At 50.6% G+C, this 19,819-nt stretch overlaps 1 protein-coding gene across 1 annotated transcript; it reads left to right on the forward strand.

Moving 5' to 3' along the window:
• Window positions 1-259: 259 nt before the first annotated feature.
• On the forward strand, window positions 260-13,610 carry TTL (tubulin tyrosine ligase; the record flags this gene model as incomplete). Its single annotated transcript, XM_081997676.1, has 7 exons — window positions 260-416; window positions 4,811-4,889; window positions 6,624-6,856; window positions 9,995-10,130; window positions 10,226-10,495; window positions 11,472-11,615; window positions 13,493-13,610. 7 exons carry the CDS (start codon window positions 260-262, stop codon window positions 13,608-13,610), a joined length of 1,137 nt encoding a protein of 378 aa, XP_081853802.1.
• Window positions 13,611-19,819: the final 6,209 nt, after the last annotated feature.

Consider the following 19,819-nt stretch of genomic DNA (forward strand, 5'->3'; position numbering starts at 1 on the left):
GCGGCCTCCATGATGTCACCGTCTTGCCAGCGGGCGGAGGGAGGAGTGCTGTTCTGCTTCCGGGTCAGCCCCCCCGTCAGCCCTGGGCAGGCTCGGGCGGGCGGCGCGCGGGGGCGGTGGCCCAGGCCATGCGGAGCCGGGCCGGGCGGCGGCGGCCGCGCAGGGCCCAGCCTGGGCTGGGGCGGGGCTCCATGGGCCTGGGGCGCTCCACGGGCCGCCGGGGGTAGTGTGGGGTGGGGTGTCCCCCCTCCCCGCCGCCATGTACACCTTCGTGGTGCGGGACGAGGGCAGCAGCGTGTACGCCGAGGTGAGCCGGCTTCTGCTGGCCAGCGGGCAGTGGCGGCGCCTCCGGAGGGACAACCCCCGCTTCAACCTGATGCTGGGCGAGAGGAACCGGCTCCCCTTCGGCAGGCTGGGTAAGGGTTCCCCCCCGCCGCCGCCCCTCGCCGGCAGCAGGGCCCGACCTCCTCCCTCCCGCCTCGCTCCCTTGCAGCCGGGGACGCGGGCTGCGATTGTGCCCCTCCTGCCTCGCTGAGCCCACCGGCGTCCCCCGCGCTCGTCGCAGCCTCCCGTCACCCCTGCAGACACGGGGGCTGCGGGCAGGGCGTGCCCCGGCGGAGCCCCCCGCCGTTTGGGAGGGGATGCCCCTGTCCCCTGTCACCGAGCCTCCGGCTGGCAGCGACAACTGACCGTGTGCTGGGGCCCGTCACAGGCACCCGCCGTGCCCCCGGCCTGCGCCGCCCAGAACAAAGGGCGGGGACCGGGGGGGCTCCGTGCAGCCGTTTCCCGGCCCCCTGCAGGGCTCTCTGCGGGGACCGGCTGTCCCTAGCTCAAAGAATCCCGCTCCGGAGGGCGATTTCACTGGTGCTCCCCAAAACACTCAGACCAGCGTGGTGTGGGCAGAGGGCACCCGGGGACCCCTCTCACATGTCGCAGCCCCGGGTGCAGCCCCCATCTCCTGGCCTGCCCCAACCTGCAGCAATGCTCTTGGGGCTATTTTCACCATTGCAGGGAGCTTTGGTCACCCAGCATGGGTTTGCAGGGAACACGGTGGTGCCAGTGGCATCCCACTGCCTGGTGCAGGGCAGGGACGTTGTGGTGCTGAGCTTACATGTTATGGGGGTGTTTCTACAGTTTGGAGCAGGTGGGGGAGCAGATCTGAGCCAGGCACACTCACTCCAGAGCTGAGGCTGGTGGGGATGTGCCTCTGCAAGGGCTTGGTGTGGGTAACAGCACGTCTAGTCACTGCCTGGAGCAGGGTGAGGGTTATTCCAGAGGCTCTGTGTGTGTGTAGGGCCAGACACGCCACCCCCCCCTCCCCCAACCTTTTCCCTTGCTGTCTGACCCCCTCTGTCACACTGCCAACATGCAGGGCCTGGGGAGCTTCCCTGTGCAGGCTTGTCCCCTGCCTGCTGTGCGCACTGCCTGTCCCATGGCAGGCAGGGCTGTCAGAACAGCCACCCTGGCCCTCTGCCCTGCAGATGGGAAAGAGCCTAAGAGCGGGGAGGGAGAGTACTATGCACTGGCAGCATCGTATGGCGTGGCAGGGAGCAGAGATGCACTGTCATTGCCCACAGCGGGGGGCGAGCCAGCAGGAGCCGCAAGGCTTGCAGGTCTCTGTACACGGTGCCAGCTGCTGTGCTGGCTCCTGTCACCAGGCCTGTCAGAGCAGGTTTGGGATGAGGACACTGAAAAACCGAGCAGGGCAGTGTGTTTCCCTCCTGCAGTCCCTTGAGTCTGCATCTGATGGCTGTTGGGACCCTCTTGGCCTCCCTCCTTGCCCTTGGCCCTGGTTTCTTCCTTCCTGGGGTGATTCTGCAGTTAGAAGCAGTGCTGCAAAAACATCAGAGCAGGAGGAGCCCTCACCCCAGCAGCTCCAGGGCAAGGACAGCTTTTGCAGCCCCTTTCTTGTAGTTGAGACCCAGCACTGACTGCTCTTTCAGATTTGCAAGTCACCAGCTCCAGCACCTCTTCCCTTGTCTCCATATGCCTTTGTGCGTGGAAGGCCCCCATCACATGGCGATGCCATCTTGTCACCTCCCAGCGTCAGGGTTTCTGCAGTGGGCAGGGAAACACTGGGAGAGGCTTAAGCAGCAAGGATGCTCACAGATGCTGTAGCCAGGCGCAGCAAGCAGACCTGTGCTTTAATGTGGCCAGCAGGCAGGGCCTGTGAGCATTTGGCTTCATTGCGGAACAAGTATAGTTCTTTGGTGTGGGTGGGCCTGCACAGCACATCCAGCCATGGTGGGTTCATGGCCATCTCCTATTAACCCCTTCCATCTTCAAAAAGAGTCCTGGGGTGATAGAAGGGCTTCAGTGAGCCCTTCAGCATGTGTTGTCATGGGATGCCTGAAAATTCAAACCATTTCTCACAGCCAAGACACATGTATGATCCATGGAGAGGGACCATGCTTTGGCAGTGGCTTCTCTAACCCATTCTCCTATAGCAGGAGCTGGTTGCCTGAAGGCAGTAGATTCAGACCAAAAATAACATGGTTATTTTGGTACATCTTCCAAAAAGCTGTATCTTCTCTGGTACATCTTTCTAAAGCTGTCCTCCTGAGCAACTGATGCATCAAATCTGGCTTGGTTTGGCTTTCCTAAAGGCTCTACTTAAGGAAGTAATTCAGAAAGCTGTAGGGATTTGTGTTACTCAGGGGCTAAACTAGATCATTTGATGTGGGAGAGGGGTAGAAGTGGGACACTCAGTATGCACTGCTGCTTCTGTCCAGCTGCAGGGACTTCTGTTGCTCTCACTGATACCCTAATTCTTGGTGGATCGTGCCCTTAAGCTGCGAGTATCTGCATGCAGGTCTGTATCTAATGGAAAAGCAGGTTGTGCTAAGGGGAGGGAAAGGAGGAAGAGGCTGCAGAGGCAGCATGGAGCAGAGGATGCTGGACTAAGCCCTGCTGGCCATGGGAGGATCGCCAGTTTGCTCAGTGCCTTGGCAGCTTTTTAACCCTGCTAAATGCATGGTGCAGACCTCACAGCATGCCTGAGAACCTGTTCCCCTTCCCATCTCATGGTCCCTCCTTGCTGACCACCAGACTCCACATCACAGCCCACTGCTCCATGGAGATGCTTAGGAAACCAACAAGGATGTGCCTTCCAGCGGGTCAGAGTTATCCAACAGCAGTGGTTTCAAAGCAGGTTTCAGCCACTTTCATCCTCCTTTCACCAGCCCCATTTCTCCATCACTGGTGACAGGGTGGACTGACCACTGTGGGGCAGAGTCCACCCAGAGCGGTGGGATGTCCTTCTTGACCTCGATTCCAGGAGCAAGGCAAAATTGATAAATTTGAAACAGAAGGAAATTTCGTGGTTCTTTACTAATTTCTTTCAGTAAATTAGCACCGGGCAAGTGCTGGCTACATATTGAAGTGCCTGAAGTTACTGATCTTTTCTGGAAGATGTTTTTTTGCTATCTTGTATTTAAAGATTTGTGCATAAAATAGTGACCCAGCTCCGGGCCATGACTTTGAGCTTGAAATAGATATTCATTTCTGTGTGAATTTTTCTTTCTCACAGCTGCCTGTTTTTGAAGGTAATGTTTCCTTCTGGCCTTTTTTTCCCATGCAAGTGCCAAGGAGGATAACTAAAACTCTGAATCCTTTATCAGGGTCTAAGTCACTCCCACAAGTATTTTTTTTTTAAAGAGAAGGTAAAGATGGAAGTGACTGCCGTGCTTGGGGGATCCGCTTGGTCCTAGGTCAGTTCAAACCAGAGCAGTTTTCCATCAATGTTTTCCCTATCCATCGATAGGGAAAACTAACTTCTGTCGGTTGTCACCAGTGGCCCAGGCATTGCCCCAGGCATCACGCATCTCTTGCACATCCATTTTTGGCTGCACTGGTTGTGTGGGAGAGGCTGCGTGGTGTTCCCCAGATTTGCATTACCTTTCAGACAACTGCTGCTATCCTGTACCCCCAGAGAGCTTCCAGCTGAGTGCAAGTGTTTGTGTAGTGTGAGAAGAAGGGGAAGGAAGGCAGGCTGTGGTGAAGTCTGGTATTGGTGAGGAGGTACCCTTCTGTTTGGTGCTCTCTCACTTGTTAGGCCACAGCTGGATACTGGGACCAGTTTGGGACTTTCCAGTACAAGAAAGGCATACACACCCTGGAGTGACTCCAGACAGAGCCGTCAGGATAGTCGGGGACACAGGATGGCAGTCAAGCACTGGAACAAGAACCTGTAGAAGCAGTAGGATCTTCATCCTTAAAGCTACTCAGACTTTGACCGAACAAGAGGTTGGAGCAGAGACCCCCAGAGGTCTCTTCTCACCCTTGCTATCCAAGGGGGCTTGCTGCAAATTGCCAGAGGGAAGCAAGACTCCAAATCTTTTAACATGTCCCAGTGTTTTGTGATACCAGCTCTGACAGGAAATCCTGCTGTACATGACAAAGAAACAAGGCCCTTTCCTAAGCTGTGATCTTTGTATCATGGTGTGCTTCCCTGGATCCTTCTACTGCATTTAAGAGTAACTGAAATCTTGGCTTTTAAAAGCTGCTACCAGCAAATGGAGAACATTTTTGGGTGGCGCTACCAGTTCCCAGTGTGAATTAGGAAATTATTATTTTCCTTTGGAAAATGGAAGTGTCAGATTCAAAACACACTTGGGTAAGCCTATGGTTTTTCATAACTAAAATGAGGAAACCACAGGAGCTAGTACCAGCTTAGAGCCTGTTTCTGTGACCCAGGGCAAAGAAACGGCCTTTCTTTCTCTTCCCTACTGCACAGGTCCTTTGCACCAAGCAAGTGTTTTTCCCTCATTAATTGAGAAGTTTGTATGACCTCTTTGTTTCTCCTTTTTAGGCCATGAACCCGGACTTGTGCAGCTGGTGAATTACTACAGGGGAGCAGACAAGCTGTGCCGCAAAGCATCTCTGGTGAAGTAAGAAATTCACTGAAATGTTACATTGGATTGGCAGAAATTTTTCTTCTGTTGTCAAGTGGTGAACCTGTTCAGAGAGTATATCACAGAACAACTGCCCTGGGAGTGTCCTAGCATGTACTGCCTTCAGACTTCTGTGCTGGTCTCTAGAGCTATCTGTGTGCACAAAGACCTCTTTGTAACTTCAGGGGAAATGCCGTTTCCACTGAATTACATCTGCTTGAAACCATAGAGTGTATTGAATCAGATTAGACCCAAATCAAAAGATTAAAAAAAAACCCAAACATACCTGCTCTTTTTTTCTTGTAGACATTTAATTAAAAACCTAGTCCTTTTATTCTCTTTCATACAGAGATGAGACACTAATATGCCTTTAGCTAATCAGATTTCTTGGTCAAACAAATGCTTGAAGACATCTCCGGGAAGAGCTCTGGGAGTTATTTCTGCATGACCAGATGTGCCAGGGTCTCCTGGGGAAATGTGGATGAGCTTTCATTGTAGATAACCCTTGTCCCTGTGCAAGCTCTGTGGCCGTTAGGGCATCTTCATGTCATAGCTCTTGGTCTCCTTCAAGTGTTTGATTCCACGTTAGTGTCTGTGCTGCCTCTTGCTGATGCAGTCCTGCAGACCATGTGTGCTGATGCAAGGCCTCTCCTTCCCCTGCAAAGAACCTGGTCCCAATTGCTTCCTTAACAGTGGTGATGGTGTTTGTCAGGAACTAGCAGAGTATTTTTTAAACAAGCATTTGTGGTGCTCCCCAGCTGCATTTCTCTGCCGCCCATGGTGTAGAGGCAGTTCTGAAGGTGCTTTCACCATCTGTTTTTCTCTCCTGAAGCTTGGCTGACCTTTCTAACTGTCCGGTCAACCATGCATTGAGCTACTTATGAACCCAAGGGACCACAAATGACATTCCTCAGGGCTCCCAGGGAGTTACTGACTGGCTGCTATTTCAACAGAGAGGCACAAATGCACAGAGTCATCAAGTCATGAGCTCTGCTTTTGGCCTTAAGCAAAGCACAGAGTGAGTATTCAGAGAAGCAGGCAGCTCCCTGAACTCCGAAAGAAAACAGGCTGAGCTATGCTAACAGGAGTTTGCTCGCATCTCTAGACATTACTGGTAGGAGAGATGTACCCAAGAGATCAGAGGCTGCATGATGCAAGGGGTTCCCAGACACCTTGGGACATGAAACATGCAGCTGTGTCCTTGCTTTCAATGGGTTCCCCGTGGTCTTCATCCACAGCTGGGACACCTGATCAGATCTCAGTGGGGATGGGATCAAGAGCTAAGCACCAGCACAGAGGACATTACTGCTCCAGCTTCCCTTTTGCCTGTTGTGATCACTGCATCCTTCCTGCCCTGTTCTGTGTTAACAAACACACCTCCTCAGTTCCCATGTGCAGAGATGATGCAGGGAATGCCTTGCAAGCTCTAGTTACATGGAAACTTCTCTACTGTTTCATGATACCCATAGTATCTACAAAACGTTTAAGGAAAGCATATGGGGCTGGTTCAAAGAGCAGTACTTGGCTGCAGGTTGGAGTTGCTGTGATATCTTTAGGAAAACCCTAATTTCAAGGGTCTAAGGAAAATATAATAATTTAGCACAGACTATCTGTAAGCTGCTATTCTTCACCAAGCAAAAGAGTCCAGTTAATGATGACTTTTACTTGCTAAATGATGTCCATGCAGGTGGGGACACTCTGGAGATTAACAGCCTGTTTCTCTTCACCCAGGCTAATCAAGACAAGCCCTGAACTATCGGAGTCCTGCACGTGGTTCCCTGAGTCGTATGTGATTTACCCAACAAACTTGAAGACCCCTGTGGCTCCAGCACAGAATGGAATTCACCATCTCATAAACAACACAAGGACAGATGAGCGGGAAGTCTTCTTGGCAGCTTACAACAGGCGGCGGGAAGGCAAAGAAGGCAATGTGTGGATTGCCAAGTCCTCAGCTGGTGCCAAAGGTTCATTCAACAGCAAAATGAGCCACCTTCTCATTATTCCTTACTCTTTACTTGATCAGTAGAGTCCCAGGGTTTGGCTGAGCCCAGCAGATACCTAGCCTGTCTATGAAGGGCTTCATCTACCAACTCCATGGGGCTCCTGACAAGCTTTATAAAATGCACGTGCTACCTAGGACATGGATGGCAATGAAAGGGCACTTCTTTTCTACACATGCACCTCAAAATACAGGGAAGTTTGGAGCAGGGAGGAGGCAGCAGGGACAAGCAGGCGAGGCGAATATGGAGAGCAAGAGATAACAGGGAGCAGAACAGGATGTAGGGAGGAGGGCAGCAGGCAGGACAGCAGCCTTCAAGGACAAGGAGCCCAGCTCTCCATGCTGCAGCTAAGCCTGGTTTCACCTGGGCAGAAATACTGCTGCTTGTCTTTGAACCAAACCCAGATGCCTGGTGCCAGTGGCCTACCCATGGTCACACTGAGAGACTGGCTGAGCAGGCACGAGCTCAGTGCATCAAAATTACACCCAAGCCTCAGTGGAAGGTACCAGAGCAAAGACAAGCAATGCAATGTTTGTATGTCCCTTTAATTTTAATAAGGCAATAAATACCTAAGTGATAATGTGTCCTTCCTCATTCCAGGGTCATTGCATCACTCACTACAGAAATAATGAGCTATTAGACAACATAGCTGGACATGGCTGTAGATGTAATGCTTTGGTAACTATGTGCTGTCTGTCAGTTACAGCAGTATCACAGGCAGGTTATCAGAATGGCTTTATGAAAACTTAACTTGCCATGTGTGCAGAGCCCAGCCTGAGGAAGGACCTGGTCTTTTCAAAGGGAACAAGCCCACATGTATTACTCATATTTGCAGAGTTACTTTTGATGCAGTCTTACAAAAATCACCAGCAAATGTGAAAGCAAGGGGTGACTGCAGGGAACCTGCATGATAAAACTGTCCTTCATGCTGGCTTCTTCCACTGCTGTGCTCTATTGGCTGCGTTACCAAGAAGCAGCAGCAGACTATGCTTATTTTCATCCGCGAGGGTGGGGAGACGAGTCCTTTCATTATGCCAGTGGGGGAATGTGTTTCTGTGTGGTATAACTGGCAAAGAATCAGTCTGGGCAATTGAAAAGGCTATTTGCTATAGTTCACTGCATGATGGGGAGGTTTAAACTCTCCACATACTGTGTTCAAGTGTGATCCCCTCTTTTCTGTATTAAAGCAGAGTAACCTTTCATATTCATCAGTGGGCTGCAGAAGTCAAGCTGGGAATTAAAGTAGAAAGCAGAGCCTCATGTTCTAGAGGGAAGTTTTAAATGTCTGGAGATTACTTCTGATGAAGAAGAAAGCTTGTTGACATTAATTGCCAAGGCAGATCCAGCTCAGGCACAGCCCCTGACTCGGGACATGTCTAGTGGAAGCTTGTTTTTCCATCAGTAAAAGGAAAATTAAAAGTCTTAGGATGTCCTGACTTAAAGGTTGAGGGATTTTTCAACTGTGGCTAGTGATTTTGATTGTTTTCTTTGAGAGAAGGGACAGCTGCCCCATGTAAGCTGCTTTGCTGCCTCACTAGGTTGCTGACTAGGTACACAGTTAAGCTAACCTCCCCCTTGATTCACCATCTGTCCAATGCAGAAGAGGTGCCTGCTGATTTTCCCATTGCAGGGGCTTTACTGCCTTACAGAGATGTTGTTTCCCTCCTTCCCCCAGTGCACAGCCTGTGGTTCTACCAATGCAAGTTTCTGCCTGGCTCCGCTGTGATCAGGGGACTAAAAATCTTGCCCCCTGCATAAAGCATGGGTGAGAAAGATAGTTTGGTGAAAGGACTTCCTTACAGTAGAGGACACTAGGATGGATAGGGGGTCAGTAGGGCTGGGAAGCTGTGACTTGCAGGTATGCAAAGCATGGAGCAGTGAAAGTACCTGCAGGGCTGTGTTGACAGCAACCTTCAGAAGTCATAGCTAGGAGCATTTTCTATGGGATGATCCTGTCAAACCCTGCCTGTGCTCCAAACCTGTGTTCTCCCCCTGATGTCCCCTTGAAGAGTGTTTCTTTTTACTCAGTATTTCCTCCAAAGCACTCAGCACAAAATTAAGACTAAGTTATCAGCTTTAGTCCAAAAAGTCAACTAAACGCCTGAAGACTGGGCATAGTGCCAGAGAAGCATTAGATAATTTTACCTGAGATGGTTTATCCCTCATGTGGCACTGTGCCATCCCTTCATCAATTCCCAGAAGGGGTATGTTCTCTCTTCATTGCTCTGCAACAGTGGTTTCATATCTGGACTCTTGAAAGAAATGAACATTGATGGCTACAGCCAAAATGTGGCAGTATTTAAACAGCACATCTAACTTCTTTAATGAAGAGCTTTCACAGCAGGGGAAATCGCTGTCTACATGGATGAACGTTTTGAAATAGTTCTTTTCCTCATTCAGCAATGATTTTAATAGTAACTTAAATGAACTCGGTGAGCAGGCAACACTGCACAAGTGTGCATGTTTGACTGCCTCTGGCAGGCAGAGAAGCCAGGCAGGGGGAGAAGGTCTTGAGTCTAGGATAAAAAAACACAAACCTTCCTCCCCAAATGAAAAAAAAACACTCACAAACTGCCAAAACCCCTGTTCTCCAAACTGCTGAAAAACAGGGAAAACCAAACCAAAATTGAACAAGTGCTGAACATGTGTGCCACCCCCTCACCTCACCCACTTGCCAAGCCCAGCTGCAAAATAAAACACCAGAAAAGGAAACGAAATCCCCCAAACCAAGCAGCTGCCTCGCTGCTTGCCAAGGTCTCTGCTGCGCATCCCCTTGCACCTAAATAGCCACCCGCTGCAGACGAGCCCCAGAGGAGGCCATGCCATCTCAGATACCCTTGGTTCCCATTTGCGTTAGCTCTGGATACTGGGGAACCAGACGCCCTGTGGCATGGTAACAGGGAGATCCCTCTCTGCAGATTCATGGCCTGACACTGGGTGAACATGTTATTGCTTGGCCACTGACCAGCTCTGGGGCCACGGGTTCTTGCATGTCATGTGGCTTTTTGGGCAAATGAGCCATGGTCCACTTGGGCCCTGAAAAAGCTCCAGCAGAGGTAGGAGGATCCTCTACTTAATTTTGTCTTCGTCTTTCTGTGCCAGGGGAAGGGATCCTGATTTCTTCAGAGGCTGCAGAGCTCCTGGACTTCATCGATGAGCAGGGACAAGTGCATGTAATTCAGAAATACCTGGAGAAGCCTCTGCTTTTAGAGCCAGGGCATCGCAAGTTTGACATCAGGTAATCTTTTCTGCTTTTTTAATAATACGGGGATTCATTTTTGTGCTGTTTCTTTTTAAGCCGCTGAGACTAGAGTATGTTCTCTCGCCCCCCAGGAGCTGGGTTCTCGTGGATCATCAATATAATATCTACCTCTATAGAGAGGGTGTCCTGCGGACCTCTTCTGAACCATATAACAGTGCTAATTTCCAGGACAAAACCTGCCACTTGACCAATCACTGCATTCAGAAGGAATATTCCAAAAATTACGGGCGGTATGAGGAAGGGAATGAAATGTTCTTCGAGGAGTTCAACCAGTATCTGATGGATGTCCTGAACACAACGCTTGAGAATAGCATCTTACTGCAAATCAAACACATAATAAGGTAGCCAGCTGCCTGTTGCATATGGGAACGTAACCTTTCAGTGACAGGGAATGTGTATGGACACAGCTGAGGAAGCAGACACACTGATAAGGGAATGGTTTCAATTGCATAAATACAAGATGAAGCCATAAACACCTCAGTGTCATTGCTCAATGAAAAGGGACTTCCCTGTGGAAGCTCTTCTCTCAAGGGTATGTGTCAGCGTGTCTGCATCTTGCCAGCTGTGGCTGGAGAAGGATGGAGTGAGATCACTTGGTAAGGGAAGAAGGTAGGTCGAAAGACAGGGCTGGGTGAGGCTGCAGTTAAAAAAGGTATAAGGCGTAAAAGGGGAAATGAAGCCTCTTGGGTCTGCAGAATGTCGCCGCTTCCCCCACCATCAGCAAGCAGCAGCACATCTCATTGGCATAGGTAGTCTTACTCGGTCCACCCAGAGCCAGCTACGTCATGGGCACAGAAAGTGCCTGGAGGGAGATCTCGGAGATCATGGTGCTGAAGAGAATGCAGGTCTTGACAAAGTGATCTTTCATGGTGGAATTTACTTTGCAAGTACCCTGTTGCTGTTACTTATACCAAAAAGACATGACAAAATCTTTGAGTGATTTGGAGGTGAATGAGCTCTCAGTGGCAGTTCCTTGGGGACCTGATGCAGCCCTTTGTGGCTGTGCCTTCTGCTCCAGGCTCTAATTGTATACAATGTTTTTCAACTTGCCTAATCCAGTAGTGAGGATGGATGCTCCTCTCCAGCTCTGAGTTAACTCAGGGGTGTCCCCACACGTGTTTTGATGATTCCATGATCTCAGTTGTAGGGACCTGGTTACCATGACGTGTGTTGGATATAGCTTGTAATTTGTGGCAGTCCCTGGGCAACAGGGGACCCCTCCACTTAACTGTGCTATGCACATGCCCGCAGAAGCTGCAGTGTGACAGATGTGTCCACAGGGCTTTTAATCTTGGGTTTCTGTTTTTCCCTTCACAGAAGCTGCCTTATGTGTATAGAGCCTGCAATCAGCACGAAGCATCTTCACTACCAGAGCTTCCAGCTCTTTGGCTTTGACTTTATGGTGGATGAGGAGCTGAAGGTCTGGCTGATAGAAGTGAATGGAGCCCCGGCATGTGCCCAGTGAGTAATCAGTTTCTGTAATACCTTTGCGATACCACCACTCACATGCCTCACCAAAAACATGGCTGTGTCCCAGGTCCAAGTGAAAAGGTTGAAGAAGGTGAATGACAGGAGAGTTTTCCAGGCTAACCCATGCTGGACACTGCTCTAAGTGCCAGTTGATTTAAGTTCATTGCTCCTGTCTCTGTTTGCTATCCCCCAGCTTCTTTCCCATGTGAGATGGGGCACTAACCTTAGTTTTTGGACAAATGGGTTTGAATATAACATGGGTCATTTTTATTGACATTACTGGGTTGAAGTTATGTTGCAGAATTAATGCTTTGGGGCCCAGGTGGTTTCTCAGTCTCTCTTGTGGAGCCACTGGTGACTGGTCTTTACCTGAACACATGATAAATGAGTAGCATTAAGGGCAGCTGCTGGAAGTTGGTGACTGAATTTGCAGGCAGCAGGACCCACGAGCACACTGTGGATGCTGCAGACATTGTATCAAAGCCTCCACCAGCCATAGGGAGGCTGAGACAGCCAAATGGCCATTGCCATGAACATCTCTGCATAGGCACAGCAGGAGGTGCTCTATTGTGTGATTGAGACAACTGTGGGAGACTAGAAGTCTTTGCTAAATTGGCATCTGTATCGTATACAAGCCCAGCAAAACAGAACAGGCTGTACATCATTACATTAGAATTAGAATTAGATTAGATTAGATTGGATTGGATTGGATTGGATTGGATTAGATCATCACTAACAGTAGACAGAAAATACAAGTCAAAACCTACCAGACAGCCTGTTCAGCAGCCTTTTCAGGGCTAGGGCTTGGGGAGCTTTCTGTGTCCAGGATGCCCTTTTCACCATGTGCACCATGGTGGAATACTGCCTTGCACTGTGTTGCTGTATGGGTGGAATTTGGATGTCACTGGGTGGATTTGGGCTGCATCAATGCCCTGTTTGCCCTTGGAGGTCATCGAAAGCAGCTGAGGTAGGCTTTGGCTATTTGTGGCTTCTCTCTTCAGGTTTATTCTAATTTACGGCACCCATATCACACAGTTCCCATTTAAGAGATTAAAATTGGCTGCTGAAAGCAGTAGCATTCCCAGGAGCTGAAAAAGCATCTTACTGGCATGTAGCCCCAAAGGCACAGGGTAAAAGACATTGTTAATCCTAGTAAAGACAGCTTTGGTACTAAAAATGTCCCAGGTGCCAGCAAGTTCGGAGGGGTTACACATGTATTTCCTTCAGCAGAAGTGAAGCTATTGTTAATTCATTTCTCAAACACCTTGTCTCTCTTCTTCTTAATACTGCTCTGCATGAGCTGTGACATGGTGAAACACATCCCACACTTCCGGAGGGTCCTGTGAAGTCTCTGTGCCACGTCACAAGATGATGTGCACAGCTGCAGCCCAGTGCAGCATTTCATCAAACCGTGAATTCATCAGAGCAGTCCCTCTGGGGTACATCCCCACATGAACGGAGTCTGGTGTGATAATCATGACTCCATGAGTTGAAAGGCCTGTACAGGGGATGCTCAGCTGTTGTCTGCCCCCATGCATCTTGCAGTGATTCAGATCTGGGGCCTGAGGGCCTGGAGACTCTGCTTAGGAGCCTGTTCTGTAAACTTAGGTAATGGGTTTTGTGGTCCCATCTGGCAGAGAGCAATATTGGGAATGGGAGCACTGTTGAAAAAGAAGACGGTTGCTGGGATAGGCAGGGAGGAGATGGAAGAGATGCCACCATCCTCCCATTTGCCACGCTGGAGTTACCTGTAATGGGAGCAGGATCTTGTATATCCTGCTGGGAAAATGCATGTCTACATAAAAATTGGTGAGGGGCTTGCTGGTTTGTCCTGCCTGGGCATTGAGTCTCTCTCTCTCATCTCTTAGGAAACTGTATGCAGAGCTCTGCCAAGGAATTGTGGATGTAGCCATCTCTAGTGTTTTCCCCCTCAATGACACTGGGCAGAAGATGGGCCAGCCATCATCGATCTTTATCAAGCTCTGATGACAACAGGAATGCCTCTGCTGTGCACAGGGAGAGACTGCACCATCGGGTCAGCACAGTTCGGTGACTTATCTCAGTATCATGCCAAAAAGTGATAGAGACAGGCTTCTTATTTTCTGGGAAACCATGCTGGAAAAACAACAAAACAGGCATCCACACAGAGCTGTGATGAGCCAGAGCTGCTCAGATAACTGCCTGCATTCACCAAAATCCACTTTAGAAACAGCTCATGTGACTTTGATATCTGAAACAAATCTCTCTGGAAGAACAACAAAACAACTTTAAAATGAAACCCCAACAGGGATACTATAATGCTGTATTAGCTCCTCCTTTTCTATAGAGATACCATTGGTTTTTTTAAGGGAATTGAGCGAAGAGAATGATGATCTTCCGGGACATCATGGCTGGGAAATTGTCCTCCTCCCGCTGTGTTTCTTCTTTCCTCACATACTGCATCATTAGTGCCTTAGCTCAGCTCCAAATAGGTGACTCCGTTCCTTTGTTCCTGCTCTGTTACGTAGAAAGGAGCAAGCTCTCTTGCATCGCAGGATGCCTAAAACCAAGAACACCAAGAATTCAGTTTCCTTAGGTCATTTTCCAGGCTGGTTGGCTGAACACCCAGGCAATGGCTGGCAAAAGAGTGCTGAACTGCAGGCAGTGAATTAACCCAAGCAAGGAAGGCAATTTTGTTTATTTATAGCTATCCCTTTTCCTAATGAGATTTGAATCAGTGTCCATCCCGGTCTGATGCAGTTGGATTCTGTTTAAAAGAAGTAGAGAGACCCCCCCTCGGGGCTCACCAGCAGGCTGTAGGATTTCTAGCATCTTTTAGCACTTTTGTGCTAAAAGTATTTCAAATAGCAGAAACCCAGTCTCCTCCATTTCTTCTGAGACACTGCAGTGAATTTAGTCTCTTCTCTCAGCTTTCACCTTCATGCATTTGAGGCTTGAATCTGAAACCCTTCAACCCAAATTATTCTTATCCCATTTGATCCAGCCAATTTTCTTCTCCTCCATTTGACAAATATTGCTATTTTCTGGCCTGAACACAGTCCACAGCTCGGTCCCAGCTAGGAGGAAAGGAGTGAGGTTTTGTAGACCAGGAGAGAGATTGTTTGTGTATAGGTTTGCCACACAGCTGGGAAGGCAGGTGTTCTGGTGGGGAGGGGAGGTTAAATTCCTTGAGGTCCCTGAATTTCAGGGCTAACATCTACTTTGAGTATAACCTAAATCCCTGGCATATTGCCCACCCTGTGAAGTGTATCTGAATTTTCAGCATGAACCCAGCACATCCTTCCTAAGCTAGAGCTCCTTGCAGAGTACAGTGACACTTCTAACAGCAGCGGGCTTTGTAGGTGCTGTTCAGGGCTGTGTTCTTCTGCCTCTGGCAGGGAGAGATGGTTGGTACCAAAACAAACTGGTTCCTGTTACCCAAAACAAACAAACAAGAAGAGATTGTGGAGGTTACAAGCTTCTGTCTGCCTGTGTGTAATGGGAGGCAAATCAGACAATGGGATTTCTGCCTCTCTCAGAAGATCCTAGCGCTTTGGCATACTCATCTCTGCTCGTAACGGAGATTTCAGTGGTCTTGCCAGCAGACGATCCTGGCACCTTTCTGTAGGCAGGAATGAAGTGCCCAGACCTCCTTGGAGTGATGCATTTTGATCATGCTGTCATGGGATTGACATCCGTTGCAACATGCTGTGAATCCACAAGTGGCACCATTTTACACGGCGCCACTCAAATCCAGAAGGGAACAGAGCGCTTAGCAAAACCCCACAGAAGTATCGCAGAGAGGGGACATCCCAAAGAGATCTGCCTTTGTACAGGCACCTCTGAAGTTGGCAATGCCCTGAAGTGCGGCATGGAGCCGCATCTGCAGAGGGTGTGGCGGACGCAGGGTGCACTGGTGCATGCCGAGACATGACAGGGAGCAGGAGCTGTGTGAAAATGGGACTGCGGCTTTGTTCCCCTTCACTGCAAGTGCTGGCAGGTGGCTTCGCTTCAGCGAGACCCAGAGTGCCAGGTCTGGTCTCTGGATTTGGGCCTTGTGGGTGTTCAGAAGAGGGACCATGAATGCATCTGTTCATGAGACGGGAAGCACTGGGTGATAAGCTGGGAGAGATGCTTGGGGAAGGACTGGTAGGGTTCTTTAACCTTACGATAACACACAGGTGTCAGAATTTCACTGCAGGCCAGGTGAAGCGTAGTGGTAGCACTCCAAGGTAAAATATAGGCTGTAACGGTTATTACTCAACTTGCAAAGTTCACCACATCTCCATTGGCATTTTCACATGTTAGCTCATGTGACCTTAAAAATTACACCTTTTTGCCCAGCAAAGAGAAGATCTAATAGCAGTCGCTCTGGTCCAGGATGAGCCTGAGGTGACAGAAGAGGTGCTGGGCTCTCACAAGCTCTAGGGCAGATGAGAGCAGAGCATGAAGTGAGAAGAGAAAATTTTCCCCTCAAAAGGGAAATCAAAAAAACAAATTACTCCCTTACTGCACAATAACATAAGATTCCTGCCAATGGAGTGGGATAAGGACAAGAAAGCTGCCTTGATGCAGGCAACAGCAGCAGCCCCCACTGGAGCAGCTGGTACCGCTGAGAGGAGCAATGACGCAGGAGCCTCTGTGCTCCAAGGCCTTTTCTTCCCCCTCTTTCACCCCAGATTGTATTGTGGCACGTCAGCAGCTGGCCATTATTACTGCTCGGCTGAAAATGGGGCTTCAACTTCATGTTAGAGCCATGACCACAGGTGATGCAACTATTCATACGCTGCCTTTCCAGCTGGGATTGGGGGAGATAGTCATTCAGGGACGCTTTAATCATTGGCTTGTTTGCTGAGTTTTTGAGAGATGAGCAACAGCTTCTGGAGGAGAACAGTAGGTACCACATGTATTTACCACCTGCTCTCAGTGCTCCCAAAGGTAAAGCACAGGAGGTAAATGAGAAGCATGGAGAGCACAGTGCCTGAGGTCTTGCCCAAATACTAGCTGTGAGGTGGAGTAGAGGATGCATATATGGCTGAGGCCTGAGCATTGCAGCCATGGGTGCACCTTGCAAGTGATACTCACAAGCCCTTGTGAGACTTTTGTTTGTTTCTTTTTTTAGGAATACACAACAATAAATGTTTTCTAGCTTATTTCAGCTAAAAGGTCAATAGAAAAGGTCTTAATCTCTTTCCTGAGCTTTCACAAAGGATGGTGCTGGGTTTCCAGAAGACATCTACCATATTGCAGAATGTGACTAGTCTTAGTTGTATCCCTTCATGTCAGCCATGAAGGATTTCAGGTCCAGGTGCTCTGGCTGTGTTTTCCAGCAGGGTCTGGTCTCGCTGGACTCTGGGTTTCAGGTAGCTCCCATGTGGCTTGCTCGTACCAGGTTAGTAATCATTACCGTGCAACAGCTATTGTGCTCCTGCTGAAATCCGGTGGCTGGCCACAGCCCACAGAAGACACCAGAGAATATGAAAGGCTCAAAAGCTGCTTCATCCAGGTGGCCTGGCTTCCCAGCCCTGCTGTGGCCAGCGCCCTTCAGGACTGCTTGCATGTCCCTGCTCCCAGCATTTCTTTTTCTCCACATGCAGCTCTTCCTCCCCCCGAGGAGAGCCATGCTGTGCCATACGTAGGTTCATAATCATGTCTCATTGACAGTGTCTGCTATGGCAGCCCTCAGAAAACCCTGGTGTTAAGAGGATGGTGGGGTGCATACAGTGCTGCCAAGCTGGCAGCCCGCCAGGCTCTGGTTTGTGTCCCCAGCTGCTCTCACGTCAGCATGTGCGTGTGGGGCCGGCGGGTGCCTGAGCTCGTGGATCTCCAGCAACTCTACCCACGTCTCTCCTGAACTATCATTAAAACATACAAACCCCACAACCTGCAGTGTTTCCTTGGGGCAGCAGGCACCCGGGGTGTCAGGTACCCTTGTGGGCACCTGTGGTGAGTGTTGCCTCCCTTGCCATGTGGGACCCCAGGAGCTGGCCCAGCCCCACAGCAGAGATTTCCTCGGGGTGACAAATGCGAGACAGCAGCATAGCATGAGGGGCACTGGCCATACACCCCAGGGCTGTCCCAGCACCGGTGAGAAATGGGGAGTGGGTGGCTGTTTGGGGGTCCAGGGATAAGGAGGCAGCAGTGAATGATGGGGGGGGGGGGCAAAGCTTCCTTGCTACTGCAGGGGCCCTGGGGTGCACGTGGCTGGGGGGCAGACCCTGGGGGACATGGGTGCAGATGGCTGGGGACACGGTGCGGGGAGTATGTGCTGGGGAGAGCACAGCTCTGGGGGTCAGATTGGAGAACAGGAACGGGGTGGGTCACGGCTGCTCTGAGGCGCCGCGAAGCGGCGCGCGGGGCGGTGACTAGGCGGCTGTGCGCAGGCGCGCTCCCCGCACGCGGCAGTGGGTGCTGCAGCGCTCCCCGGCGGTCTGGCGGCGAGCCCTGCACGCGGTCCGGCGCTGCGTGCCTCCGCCCCCGCCGTTTCCCGTGAGGCGGCGCGAGGCGGCGGCGGCACGGGGCCGGCATGGCGGGGCTCGGTGGGGACCCTCACCGGCTGCGGCCGCGGCTGCCGGGGCGCGGTGGGGTCCGGCGCGACCTGGCCGGTGCCCACATCGAGTCCTTCAACTACGCCGTCAGCGAGGGCGTCTACCGCGCCGTGCAGGTTTGGGGGGCGAAGGGGGGCAGGGATGGGGGAGACTCGGGCCCAGGCCGTCCCGGCGGGCTCTGGCCGCCCCCGCCGTGCTTCATCCGGTGCCGTTGCAGGACCTTTCCCCACTGGAGTTCGCGCTGAAGGACAGCCGGGTGTCGCTGGCGGTGGCGGGGGTGTCCATCGCCCCTCCAGCCGTGCCGGCGGGGACGGTCTGTCAGGAGAGGAGAGTTTTCCCCGCCGAGTGCCGCGGCCTCCGCAGCACCTACCGCGGCAGGATCGCCGTAAGTGTCCCGCCGCTGCCGCCGCCGGCGGAGTCCTGCCCGCCCGGCACGCGTGTCCTTGTCACGCGGGGCAGGCCCACGCCGCCGCTGCAGTGGGGAGCAAAGCCATCTGAGCCCTTCACGCTTTTCTTTATGCTTTAGCCTTCCTGGTTTCACCTGCCTCGGGGGGATTACTAAGAGCTTTGTCCCGTGTGGAGTCTCGAGTGTTGGTGAAGTATGAGCTGAATGTGCAAACTTCCCTTCAAACCGAGCTCAGAACAGGCCCCGACTCCGTTGCCTTCCTTTTCCACGGGACCCTAACTGTGTTCTTTACTCTGCTGTCAAATTTGCCTTGCAATCAGCCAGCCAGTTCAGAAGGCTTTGGAAGGAGGCCTGTGTCAAACCAGAGAGCATGACAATCCAAATCTTGTTTCTGCAGGAATACAGGTTTCAAAAGCAGTGTTGCTCGCGTACAGAAGTCCAGAGTTATAAATGCCTCTTGTTCATCACTTTTCTGTATTGCTCTGAAATTTGCCTAGAGAAGAAGCAGCATCCTCAGCAATTATTTTCCTTAGCACTGTGAGGGGATTGCACAGCCATTGCTGTTTTCCATTAAAATTGTGTAATTGTGTCTGAGCTGTACATTTGCATGAGGCACCTGGTTCAAGGGAATGCTTGCTTGCAATTTCACTTTTTTTTTTTGCTTTGTCTGAAGCATTTCAACTAACCGTGATGAAAGCAACTCTAACTTCAGTATCTTACCTGAACATGAAAGCGAGGCAGTCACAGCTTGTTCAGAACCATTTTCCCAGTGGCTCTTAGATTTTCCTGAGCTAGAGATGCTTTTTTTTTTTCACACCTGAATTATTTCCTATCTTTTTTCCAATGTTTGTTTGTTTAATTATTTTTGAACCCGTTGGAACAGTTTGGAATGTTTGGAACAGTTGGAACAAAACGTTTTGCTGTGCCTTGCGTGAGAAAGTATTACCTTGCACTTGGACGGGTTGGTTGGTTGGTCTCACCCACTCTCTGACTTTGCACAGCAGGAGGCAGTGTGTAATCATTCCCTGTTTCCACCGTGCTGCCTTTAACCACAAACCCCTCCCTCAGATTCCTGCTGCAGTTCTCGCTTCCCCAAGGTGAGGAGTGAGCCCTGGTCTGCTGAGCGGCTGCTTGTACGGGAGCTGCTTTATACCTTTAGTCATCGCTTAGGCTGGAGACCAGAACTGTGCAGAGGTCTCAGTGAAGGCTGCACTGTGGATGTGTAACACTTCCCTTTCCTAGTAATTCCTAAGACTCGATTT

Source organism: Phaethon aethereus, assembly GCF_964289735.1.
Source record: "Phaethon aethereus genome assembly, chromosome: 3".
In the NCBI taxonomy this organism is placed as follows: Eukaryota; Metazoa; Chordata; class Aves; order Phaethontiformes; family Phaethontidae; genus Phaethon; species Phaethon aethereus.